Here is a 13,573-nt window from a genome sequence, read left to right as displayed (position 1 = left end):
AAGGAAGACAAAAACGTATTGTAAACTTAGCAAATAATTCAATTATCTAAGTTCTAAAATTAACATTTAGAAGGAAGTTATAACATTATGAACCTAATCCAAAATATGTTCTATCCAAATTTCCAAAGAGGGTTCCGAATGAATGAATTAATTCAAGATCCTGTATGTGATGAATGTACCGATATAACTGAATGTGTTGAAGAGCCAAGTCTTTAATGTGCTGAAGTGCCAACAATTCTGATGTGTCATACTGCCATAATCAATAATGTATTTAAATGAATTCACTATAATTCCAACATGGTTCTTTAGTCAATTGTCATATAAGCAATTTTTAATTCCAATAAATAATTTAAATAAATGATTCTCCTTGAATCATATTTAAACACAACATGAAATACATATCCAGACTGATACTAAAGCAAGACCAATGCTTGAAATAATAATAATAATAAAATTAAAGCAAGACCAATGCTTGAAATAATAATAATAATAATAATAATAATAATAATAATATTTTGTCACTTCGATCCTTATATCCATCGTATCGACTGTAAGTCTCAATCCATCCTTACGTAACATATTTCATAATATGTCTTAAAGTGAAATATTTCGCAGTCACTTTAATCTAATCAGACAATTACTCCAAATGTTAAACATGTTCATTATTAGCTGATTTTAATACTATCAAACAACTCATCTATAGCTATAACTAATACTGAAATCAAAATTAAAAATGAAAATGAAAATAAAGAAACAAAATGAAAATAAATATAATTTGAAACGAATTTTAAAATTGATCAAGATGAAAACAGAAAATAGATTAAATTTTTTAATTTGGAAATGAAATTTAAAATGATAGATCCAAACTGAAATTGAAAACCTTAATTTCAGAATGAAAATTAAAACTAAAAATTCCAAAACCAAAATTGTCAACGAAAATTGGAAAATTAGCATTGAAAATGAAATTGACAGGGAAACTTTAAAAGAATAAATTTAAAAATTAATTATGAAAACAATGAAAATGTCAACTGAAGAACTAATACTGGGAATAAAATAAAAATTATACATTCAAAATGAAAATCAAGAATAAAATTTGAAAAAATATAAAAATTGAAAACCCAAAGTTGCTAACTGCATATTGATCACTATACAGGGTATTGATGTTATAGTGTGGAGTGTTTGAGTGTAAATAACAGTGTGTTACTCGCTACACACCGCGTGCTGGATAGTGTATAAAGGGGTAAGGGTCACAACAAACGGCGTTTGATTGTTTTTTGTGAGGTAATGGATTTGAGATGACGGAGTATTGGTCACTACACATAGCATTTTGATGGTTTATATTGGGGTTTTGGATATCTTTATAACAGCAGTTTAGTTACTATACACCGTCTGCTGGGTTGTAGATGAGGGGTATTAGTCACTACATACGGTGTGTTGATTATATAATGTTGGACAGGAAATGAGTGGGATGCACATGACGTGTTGATTGTATTTGTCGGATGTTTGATAGTAGATGATGGCGTATTGGAGTGTTATATAACAGGCTTAGGTCACTACACATCGTGTTGACTGCATATTGTGTGAAGTTAAATAGTATCTAAAGGAGTGTTAGTCACTACATAGGACTTCCTGGATAGTAGACGACGGGGTACTGATAACTTCACACGGCGAGTTAACAGTATAGTGTGGGTGTTGGATAGTAAATGGCCCAGTTTTCGTGGCTTATATATCGCGTGTTGATGGCATATTGTGGGGTTTGAATAGTGACGAGGGATGTTGGTCACTACACAGAGAATGCTGATGGCATAGAGTAGGGTGTTGGATAGAAGAGAACACCTTTAACATTACCATTCTCGTTTGTATACCACTTTGGACCCTTGACTCCATAAACACTTTTGACACTTTAAAACACTATTGATCCAAGAAAATGACCCTATACTGCCATCCTAAACTTAGACGTATGGGCAATTTTATCACCAGATTTACCCTTGACTCCCAAGTAGTACAACCATGTAAACCTTATGTACATATTAATTTCCGTATGACGCACAAGTGTAACATACAGCTGAACTCGTGTTATTATAGTGACCCACCTGGTTATTAGTTCTCTTCCTCAGATCCAAACACGGATACAAGCTGTAAACTGATAGTTATGTGAAAGCCGATTGTTGAATTTAACAGAGTTTTAATTCATTATTGATATCTACTTTACAAAGAATCTGAATTAGTATTCCCGCTAGTGAACAATATCGAATAAAATACTTATATCTATGAGATGGAAAAACAAGACTCTAACATTCTGTGGCAGACATTGTGTGCCACAAAAACAAAACGTTTCAGCTAAACGAAATAGGCGTTCTGAGCCAATAATATTAAATGTTTTGATACGTGAAAACTATTTCACTTGACATATGAGGGAACTTCTAAATTTTGTGCACGGACACTCACATATATGTGCGTGTGTGTGTGCGTGTGTGTGTGTGTGTAAAACGTTAGACAGCAAATTCGTTTACTTCATTTAGTATTTTGGCCTTGGTCTTTTGGCGACAGTCTGGCTGCCAGTTAGTTTTCCTATAATTAAAAATCTATTATTTTGTTTACTTTTGATGGGACAAAAATGAGAGCCACCGTATTTCTGGTACGTGGATAATGGTCAATAAAACATACTTATTAAAAGAGTTCAGTTGTTTTGGTTCCAGCATACGATCATATGTTTAGGAAAAGATGATACGAGAAATACAATTTCTATTATATTTAACAATATGAAATATCAACGTAGCTTATGGAATATTTGCGGAACACAATACTCAATAAAAAATTGAAAATAACATCGATCCACAAAATTTGTTGTTTTTTTTTAAAAAGTACCTTGCATTGAAACAAAGTTTACAGTCCGCATGGAAGCTCTTTTGACAGAAACATTTTAAAATAATTCTTTCATCAAGAACACAGCGGACGAATGCATTCAAATTATAAACGCAGAACAACGATTTAGTAGAAGATGTAAACAATCAAATTCCGAATAGAACGTTTTGCAATGCACAAAAATATATGCCCACGAAACTGCGTTAACTGTCGCTATGTTGCAAATACTACAGTACATGGAAAAAATTTCCTCTAACTTTACCCATATTCAACATTTTTATAAATATACACGTCCATTGTTTGCGGTTAAGTAACTTGCAATTGTTGTTTTCAAAGTTTGCTGTTTCTGACCAATTGTAAAAGTCGCTATAATTTAATCCAGCAAAATGTTTCTCATATTCTGAATTCGGTGGATACGCATACTTTCAAACTGTAAATACCCTGCAAATAATGTCTAAATTACATAAAAGAATGATCAAGAACAAGTTATGCTGCAGATTATCTGATTTAAATAGTCCCAATCGTAAAATGAAACTACTCACCTGCGTCAGTCCCGCAGACGAATTAGACATAAGGCTCATCCGGCTGGACCCTCCCCGACGCCTCCAGAATCTCCCCTTCGTACTCTGCATGTTCTGAAATTTAATTTTGGACACATAATAAATAATTTGTGATGAAGAGTTTTGTTTCTCTATTGTTTTCATGCGATATTATCTTTAAAGACATGAAGTTCTTCATACGTTATTACATAACGTTTTTACATGGAATAAACATATGGAAACCATTTCGTCTGTATTCACGACTTAATTGGATGGATAAGTTTTCATCTTTAGTCCCTTGCATGACGCATAAGAAGGATTAAAGTTAAATTGATAATCTAATGATTTTATTATTCCAACGAGATGATGTGCTCTTCAGTAGTGCAGTACTGTATATCGCATCCAATCACGATTTATTATTTTTGTCACCAAGATGGATGCAGCTCCTTTTATGGGATAGGACAAAAATTGATGTCGATTATCAAGCTCGTGCCGGTCTCAATTTGACGATGCAAAATAAAGAAGACCTTTGTTTAGATGCTGTTATAGAGCAAGTTCTAAGAAAACACTTTCGAAACCAAGACTAATGCCTAGAGAGCGTGTCTTAGAAACGAATATGAGCAATATGCGTTACGGTTGAATTGTCAATGGATTTTTATAAAATGTAATTTTTATTGGTACAACGTAAATATTTATTCTCCATAAAATTAAACTGAGTTTTATTCTTAGTAAATCCTGCCTGTGATTCACAATTTAGACAAATATTAAGGTTCCCAGCTGTATAACACGCTAGGTAGGCAACACTTCAAACCGCACTTTATCATCAGTTATATTCATGCAATACGTGGATAATAACATAATAACATACATCATTATCATAAAATTGAACATGCTTTCCCTTTATGTGTAGACTGTTGATGTAAACCAAAATGCGAGAGGCCAAAAAAGGTCGGGAGGCAGGTGGCGTGATGTTTATTGAATTGACTAACCAGCTGTGAGAATTAAAGGCCTATGTAACTATCTTTGTCCTTTACGGACACAGGTGTGCGGCCAAAAATTGAATATATATGCACTAAGCATAACACCGCTACAGACTCAGACCTTATCTTACAGGTAAGAACAATACATTGTATTATAGTATAAAGTATCTATTAGGATCTCAATGCATTTACTTTTGTTTTAAGAACAAGATGGAAAGTGACAGTTTTGTCTTGCAAAATGCAGTTTTCTGTTTTGTTCTTTGTTCTGTTATTCTATAATATTAATTATGAATTATACTTATGGATTGTTTGAATTTACAGTGAATTATATGTATTGTAATTGTCTTAATTTACTATGAAATACGTATCGTAATTGTCTTAATTTACTATGAATTATGTATTGTAATTGCCTTAATTTACTATGAATTATGTATTGTAATTGTCTTAATTTACTATGAATTAGGTATTCTAATTGTCTGAATTTACTATGAATTATGTATTGTAACGGTAGCTTGAATTATTGTGATAATGACCTGTTACAACTTCTTGCTCAATAGTAGTTTATGTAGTAATGATATATCTTAGAAGACACAATATATGATATTTTGGTATTTAAGACCCAACATTTAATAAATTACACTGGTCAACAGTGAAATCATTACTGACTTGAAAAGGCCCTAATCTGTAGTATTTTGGTGTGCCGAACACGAATATAACCGTGAAAAATTTGTATTGGCTCTCGTTTTGAAGATATTCATATACCTCATTTTCTATGTTTCACTGTGTAAATTTCTCCAGTAGGACTGCAGCAACATCCGGAATAATGATGTAACATTGCATAATACCATCATGCTCACATCATCCACAGCTGATTGCACCATTTTCTGATGCAATGCAATACTAATGCCATGCGGCTGCTGAAGTAAGTTGACGTCAGCAGTGTACTATACATGTGTAGGCCTATTATACTAATGCCAGGCGGCTGCTGAAGCTGACGTAAGCAGTGTACTATATAAAGCCCAATCAGATAGGTTCAGCATTTAAAATATTTTAGACGTTGTGCGAGACAGTTCAAGCTACTGTTACATAAAACTTATTATTTTATCCATTTACGTACAATAAAGAACAGTAATGCCTCGAAAGTGTGTTAATACCGCGGACAATTTTTGCTATATTTGTGGGGAAGTGACATTTGCCAACCAGAAGAAAAGTATCAATTCTCAAGTGAAGAAGGCATATCATCTTTACTTCGGATGCAAGGTTGGTGACCAAGACAAGCCTTGGGCTCCGCATATATGCTGTGCTACATGTACAACACAGCTTTCACAGTGGTTGAATTGCAAAAGGTCACCAATGCCGTTTGCAGTCCCAGTGGTGTGGAGAGAGCCAAGCAACCACCTAAATGACTGTTACTTCTGCTTGGTTCCCCCTCTTTCCGGCGGAATAACGAAGCGAAAGAAGTCGAGAATAGTCTACCCAAACATTCCGTCTGCATTGAGACCAGTTCCACATGGTGAGGGACTTCCTATTCCAGAACCTCCAGCAGAATATTCTCTTGATTCATCTGACGAAGACAAAGGTGAGTCGACCTGTTCTTCTCCTGGTCCATCAGCATGCAGTGATCCAGATTTTCACTGTGGTGCATCATCAACCCCACACAGAATAACACAGGAAGAACTAAATGACCTGATTCGTGATTTGGACTTATCAAAGAACAAGGCAGAATTGCTAGGATCAAGACTCCAACAATGGAATCTTCTAGAAGAAGATGTCACAATTACTGCATATCGAAAGCGCCACCAGCAATTGGAGCCTTTCTTCAGAAAGGAAAGTAATCTGATATTCTGTTCCGATATTGAGGGCCTCATGAATGCTTTAAAAATCACTCATGACCCACAAGAATGGAGACTATTTGTGGACTCTTCGAAACTGAGTCTCAAGGCTGTGCTTTTGCACAATGGAAACATTCTTCCATCTATTCCAGTAGCGTATGCTGTCCACATGAAAGAGACATACGATAACTTAAGGCAGCTACTGAATTCCATTGAGTATAACAAGTACAGCTGGCACCTCTGTGGTGATTTGAAGGTAGTTGCCCTTTTAATGGGACTGCAGCAAGGATATACAAAATACATGTGTTTCTTATGCGAGTGGGATAGCCGAGCAAGGGAAATGCACTACATGAGGAAGGAATGGACTCACAGGCAGAATGTAGCCATTGGAGAGAAGAATATCCAACACCCAGCTCTGGTTGAGGCTCAGAAAATCTTGCTACCACCCCTTCACATCAAACTAGGTTTGATGAAGAACTTCGTGAAAGCCATTGACCGGACTTTGCCAGCATTCCGATACCTGCATGAACAATTCCCTCGACTCAGCGAAGCAAAGATTAAAGAGGGAGTTTTTGTGGGTCCTCAGATTCGAGAGCTTTTCAAAGATGACCGGTTCAACAACTTGCTGGAAGGTGACGCGAAACAAGCATGGAATGCTTTTCGCCTAGTTTCTACAAACTTCCTCGGAAATGTTAGGGCAGAAAACTATAAGGAACTAGTAGAAGACATGTTGATGAAGTATAAGAAACTTGGCTGCAATATGTCTCTAAAGATTCACTTCCTTCATTCCCATTTGGATTTCTTTCCTAGCAACTGTGGTATTGTTAGTGATGAACACGGCGAACGTTTTCATCAAGATATCGCAACAATGGAACAAAGATACCAGGGAAAATGGTCCACTACAATGCTGGCTGACTACTGCTGGACACTCCTCAGAGATGCTCCCGAACAGCTGTACAAGAGACAGGCGAAGAAATCTAAGATGTAGTCAATGACTTGATTTTTTATAGGTAGGCTATTACAGTTGACCTTTTACTATTGGAATGCATTTCGTTATGTAAACATTAATTTCTTGCAGATTACAAAATAACTAGAGCCAATTTTGCAATTTGACTGTCATATTCGTGTTCAGCACATAAAAATTGATAAGAATTGACTAATTTTATTTCAGTAACATGACTTTTGTAAAAATTTGTTGTCCAGTGTTATCCATACGACAAACTGATTTAGGTATTAGTCGGAAATATTGAATTCTTGCTATAGTTTAGTATATGTTGTCTGTCTGTTTTTATTTTTCATTTGATATTCATGTATCTACATCAAGCAGAAAAAGAAAGAGTTTATAATCATATGAAGTTGTTAGACTGTTAATAAAGAAAAATAAATGTATTATTTATGTGTAATTCTAATGTGTAATTCTAATCATTTTATGTGTTTTGTTTAAGCTCTGGCCTCTTCTTGCACTTCGAACCCAGTACCTATCTGTTCTCCAGCGATGTAATAACACCCTCATCGCCAGAGTGTCAATTCCTCAGAAGGAGGCCAGAATGCCTCCTGTATTTCTCTCTCTCTTTCGATCTGAGAGTGATTATCAATAAATACAATCCCTCAAGTAACAAGAACATAACAACAACAATAATTTTACATAAAACGTGGCGAATTGCATCACAATATCCATTATTTTTTGACGAAGCAAATACTTAGCGTTCCCAATATACCATACAAGGCAATATATTAGTAACTGTCATGATGATAATATAGATACGTGTCAAGTTCAATCCAGCTTGTATATGTGCTATGCTAAATACTTGCCAAGTTCAACTGTATGTGTGCTATGCTAAATACGTTCCATGTTCAGTCCAACATCTACGAGTGCTATATATAATACGTGCCAAGTTCAATCCAGCTTGTATATGTGCTATGCTAAATACTTGCCAAGTTCAACAAGTGCTATGCTAAATACGTGTCAAGATAAATCAACTTGTATATGAGTTATGCTAAATACGTGTCAAGTTCAATCCAACTTGTACATGAGCTATACTAAATACTTGCCAAGTTCAACAATTTCTATGCTAATTACGTGTCAAGATCAATCCAATTTATATGTGTGTTATGCTAAATACGTGCCAAGTTCAGTCCAACTTCTACGTGTGCTATATATAATATGTGACAAGTTCAATCCAACTTGATTATGTGATATGCTAAAAAATGACAGCTTCTGCGCAAGATTCTGATAAAATTAAGAATAGGGCTTAATTTCCATGTGAAAAATCATCTTTATACAAAGTCAAAATGCACTGTAGCAATTTTTATTATTATTATTATTATTGCTGCTGCTGCTGCTGTTTTGTTGTTTGCATTTTTGCTTTTATTTGTATTGAGAGTCTTTTTTGTTTCGGTTTTCATTTTCTCCTAAGTCATTTATTCGTATTTTTCGAGGGTGGGGGTTGGTTGGTACCTCTTACAATATCAACTGCTTTTTAAATACTGCAAGCACTTATGATGCTTTTTTAACAACTATTATGCATGTCATTAACCAGTTCTATGTCAATTTTATATTTGAAAAATGGCATGAGATGAAACTAAAGTCTAAAAGTGACACAAAAGTAGTCTGCACAGATGTTAAATATAGATATAAAATTTACTTTATGATTTTTATTGTTTATAAGTAACGGCCAATTTTATCAGTGACAGGCAAACTGAAGAAAATAAATATGATTTATGTGATTAATAAACACCTGAACTTTGTCAGGCTAGTTGTTTTCTTTTTCAACTCTAAATCATATATAATACCTTTCAGTCCTCTTTTGTTGTAAATAACCCTTTCCGTGCAGCTTGGTGCTCATTATGTTCAATGTTTTTTTTTATCGAATTCGTTATGCATAAACTATGCTTATCTTACCCGTTGATCAGATCTATATGTGCAAGTTCATATTCAAAATACGCTAAAGTTTGGAAGATAATATTTCAAGGATATTAAATTGCCGAAATGACACTGTAACAAGAAATGAACAGCTGCTGAACAGAGTGACAATGAAAGAGCTAACAAAATGGCAGACCTACAGGAATAAAAACTACCACTCTGGTGGCCTACGTGCATAGAGCGTCCGCCTCAGATGCGGGAGGTTCGAACCCGCAGCAGTCATACCAAACACTTATAAAAATGGTACTAGCAGGTGCCCTATTGTTAAGACTAGCCGGCCTGGATGGAACATGATGCTACATGTCTGATGCATGATACAGTAGTTCTAGACATCACTATAAACTGCCACACTGCAGGCATCGTAGTGAAATGACTCAAATTGTTAAAGCTACGTTAAATATCTAAAACTTACACACAGAAACATGCATGAGATCCCTAACCTAAGTTACCACCATGTAAATATTGAAAATATAAAGAGAACAAACAGACATACAAGAGTGGGTGTAAAATGTTCAGTAATCTACGCAGCCAGTCGATCAGAATATAACAGTGAGACAGATGCTTTGGAGACTGACATGGAGAAGGAAATGAAATCTTTGGATGGCTATATAGTACTCTGCAATCACAGTTAGAATATAGCGAGATTTTAATTAGGAAATGATAGAAAACTATCAACAAATAATACATAAAAATGATTTAGCGCACGAATTGTAAGCTTGAACAAAAAGATAAATGATACCACTAATATCATAGAGCTGCATACGTTCAATGATTTAACTGATATATCTAAATTCATAGTTGGAGATCAGTAACGAAATATGTATATGAACGCATGATACATGTTACAATTTACAATTTATCTGCTAATGACTTGAATGATACAATCGAACTTTTCAAAGATTTTATTTTCACTGAATTTTACAACGCATTTTATACTTGGATTAAACAATGAAAAAGAGATACAAAGGAGAGTGCTGATGGAGAAATGGGTTATAAGACTTGGTGTGGTACAAGGTAGTAATGACAAAATAGACCTTGAAAAAGAATCACTTGCATAACTAACTGAAGGATAACACTATTTTAACTGGATCGAAAGACTCAGATGAACCTCCTGGATGTAAAATAAAAACTGACATCAGTATCAAACGTTCTTGCTCATACATAGAATGCTTTCAGAAGCAAGCTGGTTATTATTCATCACTAAATAATTCCAATTTTTATAAATTGACTGCGTTTTCTATGCTTTGGTTGGATGTAAACGGTCACGTGATACTGATGTAGAATTTTTTACACATCGATAAATTATGCGGACTACTTTTGGTTCCCTGTGACCAGATCATTGGATGTGAAGTTTTTCTATATCAACGCCTTACACCCTTGCCACCCACCCACTCCTGTGATTTCTGATCAAAAAATGACAAGCCACAGCGTAAATATGACCATTAGAAGTTAAAACAATGTCATTGCACAGACCTTCCTATACTCCAACACTCACCCTTTTTGCCGAAGAAGGTATAGGGAAGGCTTTAGAAGCCAATCTTCGGACATTATTACATTTCACCTCCAGAACATGTTACAGCAGCGGTTATTAAAGGTCAGGGTCATATGTCAACCAAGAGATGACACTAAAAATGGACACGACTTTGCTTTTGAAAGATCGAAATGAGTAGAAAGTAACAACGACATTGCTATAACAACACGTGTCTTATGCAAGCTTAATTTTCAAAAAAAAAAAGGAATATTCCTAGTTTAACCGCAACAACCATTTTTTATATATCTTAAAATAATGATCCTAACAGTATATCTCTGGCATGACACATTATGACATTCTACCCCGTATCACTATATAAAGAATAGATGAATCATGGCTAGCGAAGTTAGGGCTATGTATTATATCGCAGTTAAGAGGCTAATGAAAGAAAACTTCGATGTACATACTAAATAATGTTTTGCTGGTTAAATCTGCTGATCTGTTGTTAGAAAGTAAGAAATTTGGAATTATAAGGATTAAATGATTATGGTTGGGTATTTATCGATGTGTAAATTTGACCTAATCACTCACAAAGTTTATATAAGTCATTCGTACTTTATTTACTTGTGAGTGATTAGGTAACATTTACACATCGATAAATACCCAACCATGATCATTTAAACCTATAAATACATACTACAATGGTTGCAGCAGGATCAATTATTGAGGGAAATATTGTCTGCAGTATAGCAGTTACATGTAGCAACTGCCTTTTCAAGTTATTTCATGCTAATGGAGCTGACACATACAGACGAATACAGAATGTAACATTGCCAAGCCGTGAAATAATTGCAAACAACATTAGAGGTCTGCCACTGGAATGTTTGACCAATGGACTGTGGTAACAAGATTTGTTAATTCAGAAGTGCACAACCTGAACGATGATTTTGATTTGCATACATATACCAACTGTGAGTAGTAAATGGGGGCACCCTAGCGTCAAGGGGAATTAGCATTACAAGACCCCTTGGGCAACTCTAGCGTCAAGGGAAAATTAACATGGAGAAAAATCGTGGGTCAGATTAGCGTCAAGGGAAATTAACATGGAGAAAAATCGTGGGTCACTCTAGCGACAAGGGGAATTTAACATGGAACTATAGTGTGGGTCTGTCTAGCGACAAGGGGAAATTAACATGGGAATAGAGTTTGGGTTTGTCTAGGGACAAGGGGAATTGAATATGGGATTTTTTTTTAAATTTAAATTTAAATTTAAATTTAAAAAAAGGGGTAGGCAATGGAAAGGCTATCTCTTTTCGAGAAATATGGCTGGCCCTGAAAAGGGCCTTTGGGTTTTCTTCTTCTTCTGCTTCTAATTTCTTCTTTTTCTCCACCAAGTTCTTATTTTATCTCCAACACTCTTTCTCTTCTTCTCTTTCTTTTTCTCCTGCTCTTCTTTCTTCTTCTCTTCCTCCTCTTATTTCTTCCTCTTCTCATTTTCTTCTTCTTTTTCAATCTTTTCGTTCCATTTGCTTATTCTTATTCTTTCCTCTTCATCCTCCTTCTCCTCCTTTATCTCTTTCATGACACCACTAATCTTGTCCTTTACCTTTTTTAAGTTATTAATTTCCATCTTTACACGATGGGGACTATAGGAATAATGGTCTTCAACCAGTCTTATTAACATCTGCTCCATCATTCCTATGTTGTCTAAAACGTCTTGTAATGTTTGTATTTTGTCCATTTGGTTAGAAGCCATCTTCTTTTTTTATTCTTTGCAGAATGGTTTGAACGACGAATACTATGGGTTCTTATACTTAAAGCGCGTACGTGAAGGAAAACATCCCCCTAAAACGTAAAATTGATCTTACCTAGATCATGACCAAACAACGCGCGAACGTGAAGGAAAACATCCCCCTACTTTTTCATTTAATATAATAAAACCCAAACTATACTTTCTCATTTCATATAATAAAAACCCAAACTATACTCTCCACATACGCTAAGAAACAATAAACAAAATCCATAATCTACTATCCACACAATCTTACGTGAGCGCTTACAAAACCCAAACTATACTCTTCACATACGCTAAGAACAATAAACAAATCCATAATCTACTATTCACACAATCGTACGTGAGCGGGTACAAACACAAACACAAACACACAAACACAAACACACAAACACAAACACACAAACACATACGCTAAGAACAATAAACTAATCCATAATCTACTATCCACACAATCGTACGTGAGCGCTTACAGAACCCTAACTATACTCTTCACTACGCTAAGAAACAATAAAGAAACCCATAATCTACTATTCCCACAAACATACCTGGGCTCTTACAAGCACCAACACACAAACACATACCCTCACAATATCTTAAAAAAGAGTTAGTGTTTATAATCACACTACTCTACCTACACACATTGGCAAATCGATCGTTATTTCTTTTCTAGAGTATTGGGTAGCCCTGAAAAGGGCTGTATTTTGTTTTTTTTTGGAACTTCATGGACACCTGGTTAATGGTGGCACCTTCCAGGCCTAGGGCCACATACACATCTTGTCCCCCAGTTACTTTTTACCTTTTTGGGGGAGAGAGCAGAGGCAGGATATGTCGCTTCAGAATCCCAATTTTCGCTCTCTGGGATTCTGAAATTTCTTCTTCTTCTCTCCTTTTCCTCCTCCTCCTCTTCTTTGTATCTTCTCTCCTCCTCTTTGTATCTTCTTTCCTCTTCTTCTTTATATCTTCTCTCCTCCTCTTCTTTGTTTCTTCTTTCCTCCTTCTCTCTTATCCTTCCCTCCTCCACAATGGCTTCCGCGGCCAGTTCATTTAATATGCGCCTGGCATATTCCAGATGCACATGAAGTTCCAACAGTTTCTCCAGTCTCGTGTTCATTTTTGGTGTTGATCAATCAACAAGGGTAGCTGGACTGCCGAACGAGTTTCAATTTAT

The 13,573-nt window shown here is 35.3% G+C and overlaps 1 protein-coding gene across 1 annotated transcript in view; it reads right to left on the bottom strand.

Annotated features, from left to right (window-relative positions):
* The window catches only part of LOC149782532 (short transient receptor potential channel 7-like), a 141,061-nt gene extending 137,492 nt beyond the window's left edge, over window positions 1-3,569 (bottom strand). The window contains exon 1 of the mRNA XM_089935153.1: window positions 3,408-3,569. Coding sequence (XP_089791279.1) covers window positions 3,408-3,569 — 162 coding nt within the window. The remainder of the gene's footprint in view (window positions 1-3,407) is intronic.
* Window positions 3,570-13,573: the final 10,004 nt, after the last annotated feature.

This window comes from Sinohyriopsis cumingii, chromosome 15, assembly GCF_028554795.1.
Source record: "Sinohyriopsis cumingii isolate HCF-2022 chromosome 15, ASM2855479v2, whole genome shotgun sequence".
Classification (NCBI taxonomy): domain Eukaryota; kingdom Metazoa; phylum Mollusca; class Bivalvia; order Unionida; family Unionidae; genus Sinohyriopsis; species Sinohyriopsis cumingii.
The sequence above is the reverse complement of the archived record's forward strand: the minus strand, read 5'-3'. Positions and strand labels throughout refer to the sequence as shown.